The sequence below is a fragment of the Rhinatrema bivittatum genome, chromosome 11 (genome assembly GCF_901001135.1).
Source record: "Rhinatrema bivittatum chromosome 11, aRhiBiv1.1, whole genome shotgun sequence".
In the NCBI taxonomy this organism is placed as follows: domain Eukaryota; kingdom Metazoa; phylum Chordata; class Amphibia; order Gymnophiona; family Rhinatrematidae; genus Rhinatrema; species Rhinatrema bivittatum.
Genome location: NC_042625.1, coordinates 47,397,238 through 47,417,745, shown reverse-complemented (window position 1 = coordinate 47,417,745; position 20,508 = coordinate 47,397,238). Strand labels below are relative to the sequence as shown.

The window sequence follows — 20,508 nt, the reverse complement described above, 5'->3', positions numbered from 1 at the left end:
GTTGAATGTTTAGGCTGCCAAAGTGGTAAATCAATATTGATATTTAGCCAAGTTTATTTGGATTCTTGCCAGCTTCTGTGCAATTTTAACTCCATAAATGTATGTGTAAACCAAGCCCCTATTGTAGACCAAGAATTAAACTGAATTTCAGTTTCACAATTCTTCATATGGTTAGTTTTCATTTAAAACTCTCAGCTTTTATCATCATCAAGAATCTTGTACTGATACCAGAGAGGCAAAATTACATTAGGTCTCAGTTGCTAGAGTCAGCTAGAATCAGAGGAAAAGAAGTGAGAAAAATTAACGGGCTGATAATTATGTTACATCAAGTTATTTACGGGAAACCAAAATGAATTAACAGAGCATGCCTTGTGTTTCTGCATAATAAGATCCTGACGACATCTGCAACAAAAAATGTAAATACAAGGTCCCCTCTATTCCTTTAAGGTTCCTATTTGGATGACGACAAACATCAAGTAAGAACTGTTTTGCAGTAATGGTGCTTGACCATGGACAACTTAACTATAATCTCAAAGTAAATTCTAGGACTTCATAAATAGAATTAGTGATGTCAGCAGACACATTCCGGGTCATGAGGGAGAAGATCAGATGAGGATGAGCAAAGGAGCTTGCATTATCTTATATATTCCCTCAGTGTTGGTTAAAAAAAACCCAAAACCTTTATATCTTGCTTGCTCTTTGCTTTGAAAAGATAAAATCATAAACAGCATTTAACACAAGACAAATGAGTAGCACAGTCAGTTAGAATTTCAAATTACAGACTCTCCTCTAGTCTTAGTTTGGTCTTCTGCTCCTTAGGTTGCAAGAGGATAGGAATAAGTGAGCATGTGAGACAAAAGAAAAAAACAAAAGAAAAATACTAGGTCACAAAGTAACAAAAGGGTAAGTGAGCAGAAGAGGAAAACATGCAGAAAAGTACCTCCCTTCTTCACAATGCCACAGAGTGCTTGAAATCAACATCCCTCCCTGTGCAGACACACATGCCACATTTTCTAGAATGGAATGTGAGCTTTTCTTGCTTCCCTTCCCATCCAGGAAAATATTTGTGTTTGGATAGTTACAAAAGGATCTGGAAGAGGTGAATGGAATAGGCCAGGAGGGGAATAAATATGCTTTTAAAAATGGACTTTATGTTCTGTTGAGTTGTAACCTTGCGCCAAGACTGTCACTTGGTAGCAAAGAACAGAGAAGGAAGGCTTGTAAGAATGAGCATGCGATAAAATCATCATTAATGCAAGATGCGTATTTTGTTTTATCCATTATGTATTCTAACCCCAGGAGATGCTAATATTGAATTGAAAAATGGCCTTGATAAGCTCAACTTGCTAGTAACAAGTATCAAACACAATTATCTCTCTCTCAATGCTTATATTTGCATATAGTAACTTACATTTACATATTGTAAATATTACAAAGGAAAACCAGTGGAAAAATAGTGCAATGACTTCTCATTCCTTCCTTTTTTCACAATAAAAGATTTTGATTTTCTACCCATATGAAGAGCAGTATATGAAAAGGAAAACTCTGAAGTATAAAATATAATGCATACAGCAATGAACTGGAACATTTTGTTTCTCTGTGGGGAAGAATATGCGTCTGTCACTGTATGCAACCCCTCAGAGTGCTGTATCTGACAATCTCATTACTGTGATATCACCTGAGCACAAGGAAAGTTCCCAAATCTCCATGAACCATGGTTATTTTAGAGGAGACACGTCACTTCCCATGTGGCTCACTTAGCTTCTCCTTCTGTTTCTAGTGAAAAATCACGACATTACTCTAATTTCAGCAGGCCTGTCACTTGGAGTGGAGGCCTTTAAGACAGGTATGTGGTGGGCTAACTCTGGTCCAGTCCCTACTCCCAGCATCTTGTATTCTGGTCTCCAATGTACAGATAAAGTAGACTAGAGTCCAGTCATCATGGCAGTGTGATAAGGACTAAAATGCCTTCAACAGTGGGAGGGGGTATTTTTCTCTCATTACCCTCAAAATTATTTTGTTCATCTCTGGGGGCTGGGGGGAGGCATTCATTTGTGAATCTGCAATTTCTTCCTGCTCCTTTGTGCTTGCAACTTAAACTGTAAGCAGGGCTGGGATCTGGCACCAGGAGCCTTCATTTGCAACTGCCCAGGGACTTTGTACCTTGTTTTACATATTTCAGTCATTGCATCAATAGCCCTTGTTCATGAACCATACACCACAGCTCCTTCTGGCATCTGTAATAATGGGCCCTAAATCAGGCTACTAGATGTCACTATTACATGACAACTCCTTGCCCTGTGCAGGGGCTGTGAATGCTGCCTCTGTAGTATCCTCAGCCCCAGTTGGACCAGGGAGCAAAAGACCCAAGGACTTGAACCCAGGACTTTTTGCATGCTCAGGGCACTGCACTGAGTTAGCCCCAGGATTTTTCTGATTTTTAATGATTAAACTGTTTATTAAGAAAATAAACAGTACAAAAAAATCAATATGCAATGTGCAGTGACTCTTACACACAATACGATACAATTTATACATTTTTAGAAATTTTCCAACAGTGAACTGGGATACCACATATAGGGGTAGATTTTATAATTTTGTGCGAGCGCGTACTTTTGTTCACGCACCAGGCGCGAACAAGAGTACGCGGGATTTCAATAGATACGCGCGTAGCCGCGTGTATCCATTAAAATCCGGGATCGACGCGCGCAAGGCTGCCGATTTTGGGCAGCCTGCGCGCGCCGAGCTGCGCAGCCTGCCTCCGTTCCCTCCGAGGCCGCTCCGAAATCGGAGCGGCCTCGGAGGGAACTTTCTTTTGCCCTCTCCTCACCTTCCCCTCCCTAACCCACCCCCCGGCCCTATCTAAACCCCCCCCTACCTTTAATTGCTGGATTTACGCCTGCCAGAGGCAGATGTAAATCTGCGCGCGCCAGCGGGCTGCTGGAGCGCTATCACCCGACCCGGGGGCTGTTCCGGAAGGCGTGGCCACGCCCCCGGGAACGAAACCACGCCCGTGGCACCGCCCCCAAAATGTCGCATCACCTGCGCCACATCCCTGAAACGCCGCGTCATGACCGCCACGCCCCTCCATGCAAGCCCCGGGACTTGCGCGCCGCCGAGCCTATGCAAAATAGGCTCGGTGCGCGCAGGGGCGGCGCGTACCCCTTTGAAAATCTACCCCATAATGAACAACTTCACCTCTCTTCCAACCCTACCCATATCCAACCCCTAAACTGTAAGTCGAAGGTGACACATTTGCAGCAAAAACAAAACTTATCAGAAAACAGTCTCCAGAGCGTATATTTATATATGTTATACAGAATGTAGCCCTGCCCCCAATGAAACATAGATGCTGAGACTATTCACAATGGTAGATCATTTAACACAGAACTGCAGATTTTGATGGGCAATATCTGAAGATATGCATTCCAAACCTCTAAGAAGAATCTTCTGCATTTAACCTACAGACCTATCATCATTTTTTCTATTAAATTGTGAAAGGCATTCCTCCACACTCAAAAAAGCAGCTTCATCAGCTTTCCACATTATGAGAATACTTTTTCCCTACAAGCAAAACACTGCACGGAGCGGCAGTAGCCACAGAGGCATTCACGGAGCGGGATGCCAGTGGCCAGTAGTTTGTGTTCCACCTTCACGGAGCGGAAGGATGGAGGGCTGCCATCTCCAAAAAAACCCCCCAAAAAAACAAAACAGAGGTGGGTAAGAGTATGCGGCAGGGGTGTGGCCGCTTGTTGCGGTGGTTGCTACCCCTGATTGAGCTGGATGTTCACTGGGATGCGGATACGGCGATGCTCTCTGCATTGGTGGAAGGGAATTGGGCCCGGAGGGTGCTGGAAGCCAATAGTGATGGGTGGGAGGGAGAAAAAAAAGGGGGGGGGGGGGGAAGATAAAAAAAAAATGGATAAACTGCGTAGCTTGCTGGGCAGACTGGATGGGCCGTTTGGTCTTCTTCTGCCGTCATTTCTATATGTTTCTATAAGGTAAGCCTTGCGTAGAAGGAGCCTATTACATTTACCTTGAATTTGAAAAGAAGCAGGGTTGTTAGAAAGGACTCCTTCAGGGGGGAAAGATGTTTTGACAAGAATTTGTTCAAAAAAATCTTTTATTCCATCCCAGAGCTTACAAATTGTACTGCATGTCCAGAAAACATGGCTAAGCATCCCTCTATCTTGCATTTCTGACAAAGATCAGTATCTACAAATCCAGACTTAGCAGGCAATATATACGCCCATTTTAAAAACTTGAATTGCATTTTTCTCAGTCCTGTCTTAGCTATTGTTTTAATATGTTTAAAGCCAGAACTCAATAGACTGTAACAGTAACTGAAAGTTCTCTGTGCCACTTACGAAGTAAAAAGCCAACATCCAGGGATAGACGAATAGTTAGCAAGGTCCTGTAGAGCCTAGAAATTCTCCCCTTCTGTAATTTTCAATCTGAAAAAAATTCCTCTATAAGCAGTCACAAAAGGCTTATATTACATGTGCCTCCCAAACTGCTAACATAATGGTGAAGTTGCATACAGTATAAGCAAAGTTGTTTTTAGGTGTCAGATCAAATTTTTGCTGTAATTCTTGAAAGGCTAGCATCTGTCCATCTGTACCTAATACCTGCCTTAGCTGAGCAATTCCTTTAGACCTCCATGAAATAAAAACCCAATATTGAGCCCCAGCAAAAATTGTTGATTACCATGAGGCAGCAGGTAAGGAAAAATGGCCGAGGAATGTTCTAGCTGTTCAGAGATTCTGCCACGTTTTCCATACAGTCAAGAAAAGGACCCCAACTTTGACAGAAGGCTTTAGATCTGCACACTTTGCATGAAATAAAAAGTGAAGAAGCAGCAGAGAAACTAAGTACCTCTCCATATCTAAGGGAGTATAGTATTCCGTATCTCAAAGCCAATTTTTAAGATGTCGCATTTGACATAACCAAGTTATTTAACCAATTTCTAATATTACATCTCTCTAAATCCAGGAGCCCAACAGCAACACCTTCCCAAGTTCCCATTAGTTGGTTTATACTCAGCTGTGGTTTGCACCCCTGCCATAAGAATTTAGAAAAAGCTTGATATATCACCCAAAGATCCCTTTTGAGAATATGCAACTGCAGTAATTGCAACATGTATAGCTATTTCAGAAAAATTACTATTTTAAATAAATTAACCCTTCCAACTAAAGATAGGGGAGTTTGCCAATGGTGTAATTTAGCCTTCATCTGCATGATCAAGGGTGAGATATTAAGTTGATAAAGTAAATAACATCTAAAGGGAGAATAATCCCTAAATACAGGAATGAACCTCCCGTCCATCTCAAAGAAAAATACTGGCTCCATAGGGTCTTAACCTGTGCCAAGGTACCCAAAGCCTTCGACTAATCTAGGTTGAGCTTCAACCCTGAAAATGAACCAAATGTAGCAAACTTGCAATAGTGCCATTAAAAAGCTAACAGGTCAAGTACTGATATGTACTGAAATTGTCATCTGCAAAGGCAGCAATTTTAAACTCTGCATTCCCTATTTTATCCCCCTTGGACCTCTGCCATGAAATGAGTCCATCACTATGAAGGATCCAGGGAGAGAAGAAGTAATAGAGGAGAGAGATCTGATATTTAATGGGTATATGGGACAATCATTTTGATGAAAATTACTGTAAAACAAGAAGTTGTGTAGTTAGGAATGTATGCATAGACTTCACATTTCTATTAGTACCAAAAAGAAGCCCAACATGTGTGTAAGGTAGAGGTAAAATGCTGCTGGTAATTCTCAAGCTCCAGGAACTTAATTTATTGATATTGGAGTAAATTTGTATAAGTGGCCAGGGTTGCCAGACAATATAGTGACAAAGGGTTTGCACTTTTTCTCCAGCAGCAAAACCAGAACAGAATTTATAAAACAAAAAAGTGATCCTTAGAGGAAAAGGTCCCCTATATTTATCCAAAGGCTTTTAAAGTGAGAGGTTTCATGAATATTTACAGAGAATATGCAAAGACATTAGATATGCATAATATAAAATATAACTGTATTAGGCCTTTTGACTTATCTAGAGTATATGTACAACAGAGTTTCCAGATCATACTGCCTTTATTTAAAATTCATTTTTTGGAACATGATGCCCTCTCATCTGTCAATGGTCAGACATTTGCAGGCCGATACAGTAAAAGTCGCAGGAGAGCGGGTGAGCGCCCACTCTCCTGTGCACGTGATTTAGTATTCAAATGAGGGCCCATAGTAAAAAGAGGTGCAAGGGACTCTAGCGCATCCCTAGCGCCTCTTTTTTGACAGGAGCAGCGGCTGTCAGTGAGTTTGACAGCCGACACTCAATTTTGCCGGCGTTGGTTCTCAAACCCGCTAACAGCCACGGGTTCAGAAATCGGACGCCGGCAAAATTGAGCGTCCGGTTTTCGACCTATGAGCCGTGGGCTGATTTTAAATTTTTTAAAATTTTATTTTTAATTATTTTTTTTACTTTTGGGACCTCCATCTTAATATCGCCATGATATTTCTGCTTTTCTGTACACTTTCCCGGTGCTGGCAGAAATTTACGCCTACCTTTGGGTAGGCGTTAATTTCTGAAAGTAAAATGTGCGGCTTGGCTGCACATTTTACTTACTGAATGAATCGTGTGGGAATAACTAATAGGGCCATCAACATGCATTTGCATGTTGCGGGCACTATTAGTTTCGGGGGGGTTGGCTGCGCGTTTTCGACGCGCTACTACCCCTTACTGAATAAGGGGTAAAGCTAGCACGTCGAAAACGCATGGCCAAACGCAGGTTAACAGTACTGTACTGTACTGGCCTGTTGGTGAGAAATTGTTAGATGACATGAGCAAAGCAAAAGCAAGTTAAGCCTTGTGTGCTACTTCCGCTGAGCAGTAACAGAAAACGAGAAGAGAACATATTAGCAGGAAGTCAGACACTACTACATGTTGATTTTAAGGGCTGCAGGGATACTAAGATATATATTTTTTTTAGCTCATGCCTAACATTTTTCCCCACTGTGTCCAATCATAAGATCCCACAATAATTCAAACAGCCATCATCAACACCAGTGTAGCTCTGATCTGAATATCCACCCTCTCAGGTCCCTGTGGCCTTTCCAGATGGTGCGCTGCCACAACAACCCACCAGACCAACCTAGTCAACACAAGAAGCGTGTAGCCTGCCATACAGTCCTGGTTACATAAGCACCTGCATTTCCCATATGACTGCTCATTATTACCATACTTACACAGCCTGACACAGATCCAACTGCTAATTAATTATTCTGCTGTCTTCACATTTTTTGAAGCTAAGAATCCTCTGTGCTTATCCCATACCTTCCTGAAGTCTGTTTAGCTTCCACTACTCACTCCAGGAGAGTACCACCCTTTCTATCAAAATATATTTCTTAACGCTGCTGCTGTGCCCACCCCTTCCAAGCCTCATATGACGATGCTTTTCATTGAAAGAAGTCCAATAACGTCTCTTGCCTCTCTTCTATGGTATATATATTTAGATCCCTAAGTCTCATCTCAGAGGACTTCTGCTGCAAACCTGCATCATTTTGATAGCCCTTCTCTGTCTATAATCTTCCACAGGAACCAGAAATTTGAGAAATCAAACTGGTATAGAGCAATTATACCATCCTTCCTAGATGACAGAGCGAGTTTCTTGACATTCCACTGGATACGTGCCCACATCCAATCTGAAGAAGCCATACAATTGTAATAGTTAAGAGACATCTTTGCAGATCCAACCTAAGGGACATTAAAAAAGATACGTATGGAGAGTAAAGTAAGAGAAGACTAACATCTGCCTCTAGGCAATGACTGACCTTGCCAGCAGTACTGGTTCCCTCACTTAAATTCACCAGCCTGAACAGTTACCAGCATACAATACACTCTTTGAACATAATGCTCCATTTATTGCAGCATGTCTGTCCCTATAGCCAAGTCTCCTGAAATATCCATTACCTCACCAAGCTGCCTTCCATCTCCTCACCCAGGTGCAGTCTCATTAGACGCCTTCCAGGCATAAAATAATGAGGTTCCCAGTTTTACTGTCTATTTTTAATTGCATTTCTGCATGCACTTTTCCTCATTTCTCTCTCTTTTACTTCAAGTCATGTTGACACCAGTAGAAGGGCAGAGCATGCCTTGTGTATAAAGATCAGCTGAAGCTTTCATGCGAATGTGGCTTGTGGGGGACCTGCAGGCTCTCTTTCTATTTCCTTTGGGTAAACTCACTCTCATCTTCTTGTCCTATTTGTTACTGGGAAAAAAAGATGAAATTGCAACTTCAATTGTCTATTTGTAGCAGAAAGAACACCCCCCCCCCTCCCCAGCAAGGATTCCTATAGATAATCCAAAGAAACCTGCAGTAAGCAGAATATGTGGGCAGCCTGTACCTACTGTCAGCCTCAATGTTTGCTTAATTCCCTCCCAAGGAAATAAAAAATAAAATTTCCTTTTCATCCTAATATTTTCTCCTGCTGTGAATCTGGAGTCAGTCAAGGTTACCCTGTACTATTACTGTTGAGATCGGATTATCAGATATATTGTAAGTAAAATACTGTCAGATCCCAGTATTTAGTAATGACCTCAAGTGTACCATCCTGTTGCATCAGATTGTATATACTCATTTATTTTTTGGTTAGCTTTATTGTGCATGCTGGCACCTAGCTCCTCAGTAATGCTGCCAGTTTTAATATGGTTGACATGAAGACAACAGAAAGAGTGTGCTGGGGGGGAGGAAGAAAGCTTACAGTCTTTGAAATGAACCTTTCTGCAAAAAGCACTTCACAACTGGATTAGCTGAAAATTCTTTCAAACAAAAAATACAATTATGTTTTCATTCTACTTAATTTTATTTTCTCTCCATGTTTCTATGCCTTCCCCCAGGAAAAACCAAGACCACCCAGCTGAGGCTAACCCCCACCCAATGTTCCAGGTTAAGTGACTGAAGTGATGCATTAGATGGCCAAAACCCAGTTTGAATGAAATAAAACTGATACACAGTCTATGGAGATGAGGGACACAGGTTTGTATTTTTTTTTTTTTTTGCATCTGATGGATTATGCATGGCCTGACATAACTCAGCATGATCAATCCACTGTCAAACTCATGAAAATTGTTTTATTGGATGTAAAAGGAGAGAGTAGAGGCATAAAGACCAACAGTGAAGGTGAAAGGTGGTACATATCATTTGTACTTTGTGGGAATAAACACAAGGGAGTGTCCTTTCCATCTAAGACATGCTACGGCGCAAGTGTACAGAGCATAGTGTGTCCGATTATTTACATGACTTGCTCAAAAGAATGGACATGCAGAGTTCTAAATTCCAGAATATTATGGTCATAGCAGCCTATTCACTACCTGCAGGTCTTGCAACAGCCTTTACTTTAATTTGAACTCATATGCTCCTGTTTCTTTATTCTGATTTTTCACTACATTCCTGGAGCAAATTTTGTGTTTCAAGTTTTGAAGATTCTGCCACTGTCATGTTAAAAATCTAAGCAGACCCTCATCAGAGACCCAAGCAGGCATGGCAGTATTATACATAAAAAATTATACAAAAAAAACAGTATATGCTCCCACACAGATCGATACAGTAAAGTGCGGCCGCTGTTACCCTGCTCCTAACTCGCCTTCTACTCACTTTCCAGCCGCGTTAGCCCTTCCCGCGATACGCTATCCCCTTTAACTCATCCCTACCGCCTCTTAAAATCCCCGGGTAACCCCTTCCGCACGCGGCATGTATATTAAATGTAAACGAGCGAATTAGCTATTCCCTCCCATACAGTAACGCACGCCCCGACTATCGCTTTTTTACCCTGCCGTTTTGCCATGCGTTTACCCTAACTTACCGCCTACCCTTACCCCTGTGTTAGAGGCAGGGGTAAGGGTAGGCGGCAAACTTTCCCCCAGCCCCCGCTCACCTGCCCTGGCACGTCCGGTCTCCGGTGCAGCCCCAGTCCTGTCCCCTCCTCCAGAAGAACCCCCTCCCCGAAAAAAAAGTAGCAAGAGAGCGAGGGGAGAGACGGGCAATCCTATGCTCGGGCCTGCCAGTCCCTTGTCCTCTCCTCCCGAAGCAGGGCGCGAAAAGCAGCCTTGCTCCGGGAGGAGGGGGGGCAGTTTAAAGCGACGAAGCGACTTACTTTTGCAGCCCCCCCCCTCCGGACATCGTCGACGACCGCGGCTCCTGCCTCCAGCCTCCAGCTGTCAGACAGACGCATCGCACGTGGGAAAGCGGCCCCTATGCGTGCAATTGGCTGCTCAAGACGCGACGTCACATGCCGTGACGCCAAACGTCGTGACGTCACGTCTTGAGCAGCCAATTGCACGCATAGGGGCCGCTTTCCCACGTGCGATGCGTCTGTCTGACAGCTGGAGGCAGGAGCCGCGGTCGTCGACGATGTCCGGAGGGGGGGGGCTGCAAAAGTAAGTCGCTTTGTCACTTTAAACTGCCCCCCCCCCCCTCCTCCTCCCGGAGCAAGGCTGCTTTTCGCGCCCTGCTTCGGGAGGAGAGGAGAAGAGACTAGCAGGCCCGAGCCTAGGATTGCCCGGTCCTCGTCGCTGATGTCCGGAGGGGGGCTGCAAAAGTAAGTCGCTTCGTCGCTTTAAACTGCCCCCCTCCTCCCGGAGCAAGGCTGCTTTTCGCGCCCTGCTTCGGGAGGAGAAGAGAAGGGACTAGCAGGCCCGAGCCTAGGATTGCCCGTCTCTCCCCTCGCTCTCTTGCTACTTTTTTGGGTTTTTTTTTTTTTTTTGCTTCGGGAGGAGGGGATAGGACTAGGGCTGCACCGGAGACCGGACGTGGCCAGGGCAGGTGAGCGGGGGCTGGGGGAAAGTTTGCCGAGCATCGGAGAACATAACTGTCCACTTCCTGGTACCTGTCATACAGTAAAATGGGTTGCGCGGGCCTAACCTTCGCCTAACGCTTCGCAGACGCGGCATGCATTTGCATGCAATTTGAAGAGAGTATCGAGCGGTAGGTGAAGAGAACTGTGCGTGCGGGGAACGAGGGTGCGCCTGGCACTGCCGCACTCTAACGCGGCATAACTGTATTGACCTGACAGTCAGGAAGCAGTGTCAGTAGAGTCCACAGAAGGTCTGTAGGTATTGGACGGAGGCACAACTTGTACATAGATCAGGAATGCCACTGCAACTACAGGCAATCCCTATGCCTACTTGTTATGGCACTAACAAGAATTCTCTAGGACACAGTCATCTGAATCTACAGCAAGTGGAATACAATTCTCCTCCTCTTCTCCATTCTTATCCCATGGCCTCCCATCTTTCATATCTGTCCTTCCATATTACTCTAAACCCAGTCCCAATTTCTCTTACCTGGTGCCTTTCATCTTCCACTCAAAATTTAAAATCTCTTTTTCTTCCCTTTTTCCTAGTTATTAAATTTATGTACATAAGGCTTATACAGAAACAAGAAAACACAGCTAACACATTCAACATTGAAAAGGCAGAAAGAGAGGAAAACCACAAACACTTTATTCAAGTTTACAAGATGTATTCAAAACAAATTGCTGTTTCTAAAATGGGTAGAGGAATGTAGCAAGGGTTTTTCCTGTAGCTTCATCCTGGCCTGTGATGATGGTGATAGAAAAAGCAGCTCAGGATTCCCCCTGGGTTCCAGGGAAGTGCTGGGTACCACAGGTCCCCTGGAGAAATGCAGCATACTGGTGAGGTAAGAAATCATCTTAAAGGGATAAATGTGACAGGGTTTCTCAGAGCAACTGCAGTAGCCCAGAAGCATGGGGCATTTACAACACAAACAGGATAAAAAACTGTTACTTTGCCATTTACCATGTCCAAACTCTGAATTTGTATGTTTTTGATTGTGTGCATGTGTGTATGTGAGACTGATGTAGCCAAGCTCAATAGTTTTGCTTTTTTCTTTTTATTTTACATGCCTGTGATTCAGGCAGAAAATGAAAAAATATCCTTTACTTTCCGAAATTTGGTCAAATATTTTTGACTTAGAGCCCCACGGCATGGTGGCAGGAGAATTTACAGGATCCAGATGTGTATGTCAGCAGCTCGGGGAGGGGGGGGAGGGGCATCATATGAAAGGAAATAATCAGTCGTTGAGTGCAGAGGTGGGGTTTGCAAGGCACAAACCTCAGTCGCATGAAAGTACTGAACCAGTCCTAGTTTTAAAACTCTGAAAACAAACATTTTCCTTTGCATGCATTTCCTTCAGCCCCAAATATCTATTGACTGAAACATTTTGTAAAATTGAGTACCATCTGAATAACTGTTCTGCTGATGGCCAGTCTAGAGGCTGTAAAGGATGGATGGAGAGAGAAATGATCATATGCAGGAGTTTCTCCACAAATCACTGTAATGACTCTTAAAATAAGCTGAAAGCAGGTTCTTTTTAAAATGCATCCAAAATTAATTCAATGAAGTCTTCATGAAGACTGCTAGCTAGACAAAGAAGGTGGTGAGACTTCAATTTAATGAATGCAGAATGTGTATAGATAGATTATAAGGTCGAGTAGCCTTCATGCCTGCCCGGCTGCTGTAATATGGTGCCAGACTTGCTTATGCAAGCCTGCATTGTCTAGGTCAGGAGATGGGGGGGGTGGTTGTGGGTTGCCGGTGGGCCGTTTGGGCTCTGTGAGCCAGCAGGTCAGGGATTTAAACCACCATCTGGGGAGAACTGATTGGTTCCCGTGCTTGGGATCAGCTGAGAGCGGGAGGAGTCGGGGTTTTTTCCCCCAGTGTTCCGCGGGACAAACCTCATTTGTTCGCGGCTGGGCTTGGCGCTGCATCCCACCCACCCGCCCGTTGTTGTTGGTTGTTGTAAAGGGGGGCTTTATCGTTGTCGCAGCTTCAATGGGGGATGGGGGTGGGTAGCTCGAGCCGATTGGGGGTTATGCCTTAGTTGACAGTTGTCTGACTTGACAGGGGTCATATATCAGGGATCCCTAGCAGAACACCTGGGTGCAGTTGTTGCTGGTATGGCTCCTTGCAGGATGGTGGCGGGGGTCAATCTAATCAGCTCCTTGCTTGGTAGTGGCGGGGGTCATGAATCAGGGACTTAGGGTGAGGGAGGGGGAGGGGCTACAGTGGGGCAGGGGGATAGTACATGGGAAACTTGTATTGCATGGTTTATATTGGAATGACTAGGAAATGTATCAGAATACCACACTTCCTGGCTGTTTGTATTTTGTTTCTGGAAATGCCAATAAAAAGCATAAAAAAAAAAAAAAAAGATGGGCACTTCATACACATATTACTCTAGTCACTTTTAATAGACTGTTATATGTTTGACTACCAATCTTATATTGATTCTGTTATTTAAGGTTTCTATGTCATAATAAGTTTAAATGAATAACATCCCAGTTCTTCATTTCCTTGTTCTCTGTAAGACTCACTTTTAGTCATTTCAATAGTTGTCTGTAAACCGAAGTGCTTAGTGATTTTATCTCTAGAACCTCGGTATATAAAAAATGTTAAATAAATAAATAAAATAAATAAATCTTGCGGTTGGTGGTGGATGGGCGGAGATGGGGGGATTTATTGTTACAATTGCATGGCTCGGGTTCCAGGGGTATTTTAATAAAGCTGGTCCTGTTGGCGCCCACATCTGTTGTGTGTGTATTATTCTACTGTGAAGGGGCAGGCTTGGGCAGAAGCGTCAGTCCTAGCTACCCATATTAAAACCTGTCCAAGACAAATGGGAAGATGACAGCCACCTGTAATCTAAGCACCATCTGCTCTCTCCCTACAAGCCTTAAATTTCTTTTCGATTGAACTTCCAAGCAAGTCCAGGCCAGGCCATCAGTATCACCAACACTTCTGCATTTGTCAGAAATTAGGGAGGGCTGTGCCAGGACAGCTACTATAGATAAACAAGCTGTCTAGGGAACATTGATAGACTATCAGCTCCCTCTTGTTTTTCAGAGATAAACTTTCCAACATCATAATTTGTTTTATTCTTATATATTTGTTTAAAGACAATAGGCAATGTTTGTGTACAGGACAGGATAGCAATGCTTGTGGACATTAGTGTACCTTCACCTTCTGTATTCTGGAGGTTTCAGGTGTCCAGGGACCCAGGGTCTAGAGCGTGTAATGACTGGAGCTGAATTCAAAAACTCTGTAAGAATATATCCACTTCACTGATGCCACATTCTGTGCAAATCTGAGAACAATTTTACAATTTAAAATTAATAGAAAAAACTGATCATAGTTAATTGCAACAAATTGCTGATCTGAAGCCAGTCTGCCAACAATGCTAAAACCAGCAAAACCGAAACAGCTTTAAACTGAACACCAGCACTGAAGCGAAGATCTAAAAATAAAACACTAGGCTGCATGGACCTGTGACCCTCCTGTTTACAAACTAGAAGAAAGTTCTCCTTTTATGGAGTTTAAATAAAAAAACCCACCACAGTGGGCTTTATAGGATGAATTAAAAGAAACTACTAAGCATCCATGATACAACTCCCAGAACGGAGAGAAATGCCTCAGCAGCTACATGGAAGATTATCTGCCACTTGAGAGGGGATTGAAACAAGTGAACTAGAAAACTTCAGGATTCCCATCTGGGACATCCATGTGATAAATTTGCATTGCTGTATTTATGCAGAGAGAAGTGATCTTCACTATTTTTCAAACAGGGGCCACTTTGTCAAAACAAAAACCTCAATGTTCGAGCGAGTATCATTGACTGAAAGTGGTCAGTGCCCTGGAAAAGGCAGAGGTCCCCCTTCCAATGATGTGGCTAACTAGGGGTATGGGGGAGTCCCTTCTGATAATAAAGCCAACTTGGCTGTTCAGGAGCACTCAGAACAACTTATATAATTAAGAGCCTTCCCCACCCCAGCTTCTCCCCAATCCCCACATTTTTTCCCCACAATACATACACTCTCCCAAATCACTCCAGTCCATCTCAACACCCACTTACTTCTCTCACCAGTCAGTTGCCATCATCCTGTCCGTGCCCCCATGCCTTCTTCAGAGATTTGCTTCTGGCACCACCTCTAGAACAGCTGTTCATTTTTTCTTCTGACTTGACACAGCTCAGATGTCCGGTCCCAAACTCCTGCACTATTCTCATGGTCTTTCATGAACAACATGTTAGTTTGAGCTCTGCACACTCAAACTCACTGCCAAAAAAACACAAAAAAAACAGAACAGCTGTTCTGGAGGCAGTATCAGCACCAAGATGCTGGAAAAGTTGGGTAAAGAGTCAGGGAGCACTGCAGAACAATAAAGGATTAAAAATAATCTGCAGATACAAGCTAGTAATATAATCTTAAAAGAAGTCTAACAAGGACATGCTTACTTTTAATGTGCAGATCATGAAAGTTTGACGGGATAGCCCAATCTGTCACTATAGGTGGGAAGCAGTTATAAAGCACTGGGCTCTACCCCTCAAAGACCATGTGGGAAGTCCTAACTTATTATCTTTCTGATAGGCCATCTCTGGATAACAAAAGGATGTGAATGTGTAGACTAAAGTCCAAGCTGCAGCTTTGTAAATCTCCTCAGCGAAGGTGGACCTTAGACAGGCAACTAATTCCACCATGGCACTAACATTCAGGTCGATACAGTAAAGTGTGCTCCGTCGGAGCGCACTGTCAGCCTGCTCTGGACGCGTGTTTTCCCTTACCCCTTATTCAGTAAGGGGAGGAAAACACGCGGCCCACCCGCGGCACCTAATAGCGCCCTCAACATGCAAATGCATGTTGATGGCCCTATTAGGTATTCCCGCGCGATTCAGTAAGTAAAATGTGCAGCCAAGCCGCACATTTTACTCTAAGAAATTAGCGCCGACCCAAAGGTCGGCGCTAATTTCTTCCGGCGCCAGGAAAGTGCACAGAAAAGCAGTAAAAACTGCTTTTCTGTGCACCCTCTGACTTAATATCATAGCGATATTAAGTCGGAGGTCCCCAAAAGTAAAAAAAAGTAAAAAAAAGTAAAAAAAATAAATAAATAAAATTTGAATTCGGCCCGCGGCTGTCGGGCCGAAAACCGGAAGCTCAATTTTGCCGGCGTCCGGTTTCCGAGCCCGTGGCTGTCAGCGGGCTCGAGAACCGACGCCGGCAAAATTGAGCGTCGGCTGTCAAACCCGCTGACAGCTGCCGCTCCAGGCCAAAAGGAGGCGCTAGGGACGCGCTAGTGTCCCTAGCGCCTCCTTTTCCCTGTTTTTCCCGCGTCACCTCATTTAAATACTGAATCGCCCGCACAGGCGAAGGGCTGGTGCGCGCGCCGGGAGAGCGGGCGTTCGTCCGCTCTCCCGCGGTCTTACAGTATCGACCTGATTTTGGGCCTTGATTGGCTCTTTAGTTAGGCCTGGCCCCCAGCAATCAGTGTACCTCTGTGGTCCTTGTACTGAGCTTTCAACAGCAGCTCTGAGGATCTGAAGTTTGGTTTACTGCCAAGGAAGGTCCAAGCCCTTCTTTCTGGATTCCAGCATGCTCTGGGTGACATTTTTGCACAGAGGTCACAGCCAGAGGAGTTTATACCTCGTGATGGTCAGTGATGAACATTTCCATTTTGGACTGAACTTGAGTCTACTTCTCAAACATAGGGGTAGATTTTCAGACCGCGCGAATAGGCGTACTTTTGCTGGCGCATCAGGCGCCAGCAAAAGTACGCGGGATTTTAGTAGATACGCGCGGAGCCGCGCGTATCCGCTAAAATCCTGGATCGGCGCGCGCAAGGCTATCAATTACGTATAGCCAGCGTGCGCCGAGCCACGCAGCCTACCCCTGTTCCCTCCAAGGCCGCTCCGAAATCGGAGCGGCCTCGGAGGGAACTTTCTTTTGCCCTCCCCTCACCTTCCCCTCCCTTCCCCTACCTAACCCACCCGCCCGGCCCTGTCTAAACCCCATCCTTACCTTTGTCGGGGGATTAAATCCCCGCGCGCCAGCGGGCCGCTAGCGCGCCGGGACGCGACCTGGGGGCGGGTCCGGAGGGCGTGGCCACGCCCCCGGACCGCCCCGGGCCGTAACCACGCCCCGGACCCGCCCCCGAAACGCTCCCGACACGCCCCCAAAACAGCGCTGCGCTCGGTCCCGCCCCCGACACGCCCCCCTCCGAAAACCCCGGGACTTACCCGAGTCCCGGGGCTCTGCGCGCGCCGGTAGGCCTATGTAAAATAGGCTCACCGGCGAGCAGGGCTCTTAAAATCCGCCCCATAGTGAGGAAAATCAATGAATCAAAATCAAATGAAGAAAACATTTCTTCTATCTTGCGGTTGGTGGCGGATGGGCGGAGATGGGGGGATTTATTGTTACAACTGCATGGCTCGGACTCTGGAGGTATTTTAATAAAGCTGGGCCTGTTGACTCCCACATTTATTGTGTGTGAATTTATTCTACTGTGAAGGAAAGAAAAAAAATTTGACTAGATAGCCTGCTGGCAATGGCTGCATCAAAGAAAATCATGAGCTGTTTAATCAGAAACATTGAAGAAAATACAACTAAGTGTCAAAATACATAAGTAAGGCAAAAACTAGGATGGTAAAGCCAGAAAAGAAGAACATTTTCTTCAGAAGCTTTAGGAGATGTAACATAGGAAGAAGTGACCAACAATCCTGATGGACATAAAGGAACTGAGGAGAGACATGGGGTTATGCATATAGAGAAAAATAACCCATGCTATAATTACACAATGTTGGATTCCATATTAGGTGCTACAACCCAAGAAAGAGATCTAGGTGTCACAGTGGATAACACATTGAAATCGTCGGTTCAGTATGCTGCGGCAGTCAAAAAAGCAAACAGAATGTTGGGAATTATTAGAAAGGGAATGGTGAATAAAACGGAAAATGTCATAATGCCTCTGTATCGCTCCATGGTGAGACCATACCTTGAATACTGTGTACAATTCTGGTCGCCGCATCTCAAAAAAGATATAATTGCGATGGAGAAGGTACAGAGAAGGGCTACCAAAATGATAAGGGGAATGGAACAGCTCCCCTATGAGGAAAGACTAAAGAGGTTAGGACTTTTCAGCTTGGAGAAGAGACGACTGAGGGGGGATATGATAGAGATGTTTAAAATCATGAGAGGTCTAGAACGGGTAGATGTGAATCGGTTATTTACTCTTTCGGATAGTAGAAAGACTAGGGGGCACTCCATGAAGTTAGCATGGGGCACATTTAAAACTAATCGGAGAAAGTTCTTTTTTACTCAACGCACAATTAAACTCTGGAATTTGTTGCCAGAGGATGTGGTTAGTGCAGTTCGTATAGCTGTGTTTAAAAAAGGATTGGATAGGTTCTTGGAGAAGTCCATTACCTGCTATTAAGTTCACTTAGAGAATAGCTACCTCCATTAGCAATGGTAACATGGAATAGACTTAGTTTTGGGGTACTTGCCAGGTTCTTATGGCCTGGATTGGCCACTGTTGGAAACAGGATGCTGGGCTTGATGGACCCTTGGTCTGACCCAGTATGGCATTTTCTTATGTTATCATGGGGCAGTAACTGCTGTACACAGGAGCACTGAAAAGCTTCTGCTTTTCCAGGGAGCTCTGCAAGGTTCTGTCCGTTTGGCTACGGGTGACCCACTTGTGTAACTCTGGATGAAATACCAATTTTCAGAGAATGGTAGCTTCAAGTCATACAAAGTTTTGAAAGAAAAACCAAGAGAACCCTCTTTGTTGGAAATTTCAGAAAACCAGAAACAGTGCAAGCATGAAAAAGCCCAGGTGGTACAGAAAGTCATGAACAGAGACCAATGATGTGCAGAACAGTAAGGAAAATTAAATATTCAGTCATGTCATGCTGCTGTACAACACAAGAAGAACACAGTTCATGACATGTAAAGCACAGTATGTGAGAGTGCATGGCAAAAGCCAGACCCGGATGAAAACATGATAGGAATGTTACTATCTCCAGCATCAAGGTCAGCGGCTTAGTGCACACAAAGCCAAGATCTCAACCAGCTCTGCAATCCAGTGGGGAGATAAACAGCAAGAGACAGAATACAGTATTCCCCTCATATTCTACACTGTCACTTACAGAACTTGTGAGGTTCAGACCTAATTGACAGCAGTGAGCTCTAGCCACTGGAAACAAAAGCTTACAAATTAAACTGCAAAGGAGAGGCAACAGGATGCCACCTTAACCCTCTTGTTTTAAGACACAAAGCCTGAAGCATTATCAAGTCCAAAAGAAAGCCCCAGTCTTTCCATACCTTGCAGTCAGCAAACAAGGAGAGGTTTCCTCCAAGATGCTAATGCAGTGGGGTGCTTTTATCTTTTAATCTTGCTGTGGCCTGAGAGCAGATAACAAAAGGAAGTGCATGCTGAAGTATTCAACTCCAGAGTTTGAACATTACAGTGATTTGCCTGTGTCCATGCAACAGAAGACTGGCATTCCCAGCCGTAATAGGGCCCAGCTCCAAGGGATGCATACCACCCATGGGCTCTTGGACCTGTTCTCCCAAGACTTTTCAAAGGATCCCAAAGAAAAGTCAAGAAAGCAACACCCAAAGATTTCCTGCCGGATTTTTTTAAAATTGGTATTTATTACCTTTTAATTATATCTTTAGCTATTTCCTTTTACTTCTCAAATATCCCTGCGTATTGAAATCTAGACAAAGTAAAAGAAAAAAAAATTGTTTTTCTGTGTTCTACAGTTTTACATCTCACACTAAAAAATCCTCTTGATCTCTCTGCAATAGGATGGAGGCGAAGGATTTTATTTCCATGGTTTTAGCTTGCAGTCTCTTTAAAACCGTTCCCTTTCCGAGAATCAACAGAATTAAAGAAACTTAAAACACAAAACTAGCAAATGAAGTGACCTGCACCAACCTGTTGAAGTTCTGCAGGCATTTATCCAACGGTTCCAGACAAAGTTCGGACGCTGTGAGTTCCAGACAGGGCTCCAGCTGCCCTCAGTTTCTTTGTAGTCACACAGATTCCAAGCTGCCAGTGCAGCCTTCCTTTCACAATGAAACCCTTTTGTAATCAGATCAGCCTTAGTTTACGCACCCCTCTGCCATCTCTACACGATATCCACAATTCACAAAACCCCAGATTGGAAAACTACGAGCAAAAGAGAGAGCGCTCCAAGCCTCTCACAAGAAAGAACTGTTCCCTTTTCACGTCTTAGCTTTCCTCTTCGTTTAAAACCAGCCCCTTTTGCCTGTCTCTGCAGCCCTTCCCACAGCAGCTTGTTCAGTCTATGCACACTAAGAATTCTTCCCCCTCGCCCCTCCTTAAGGGTGGAAGCTGACAGTCAGCCACAGCTGGAAGCACAAATCCAACCAGCACTGGTCACACCCTGCAGGCTGGCTCTAGGGAGAGATTCCAAGCTCCAGCAGTGAAATGTAGCTGCTAGGACAGCAGCAGGCTTTGCTACTGAGGTCATGCTGCTCTTCAGAGCTTCACAGCAGCTTCAGACTAAATGAAGAACTCCTAGCATGAAATAAATTCATGGAAGTCACCCAAAGTAAATGTCGTACTCAAGAAACCCTGAGACACAGCCACCCAAAGATATGGATACAATTAGTCTGTAGAGAGGGATTTCT

The 20,508-nt window shown here is 44.4% G+C and overlaps 1 protein-coding gene across 11 annotated transcripts in view; it reads right to left on the bottom strand.

Moving 5' to 3' along the window:
- The window catches only part of ARVCF (ARVCF delta catenin family member), a 743,011-nt gene that overhangs the window by 295,856 nt on the left and 426,647 nt on the right, over positions 1-20,508 (bottom strand). Inside the window, exon 1 of one of the 11 annotated variants that reach the window (XM_029572005.1) lies at positions 19,790-20,180. The exons of the other annotated variants lie outside the window; for them this stretch is intronic. Coding sequence (XP_029427865.1) covers positions 19,790-19,810 — 21 coding nt within the window. The 5' untranslated portion in view covers positions 19,811-20,180. Of the gene's footprint in view, positions 1-19,789; positions 20,181-20,508 lie in introns of those variants that run through there. 11 annotated transcript variants of the gene reach the window in all.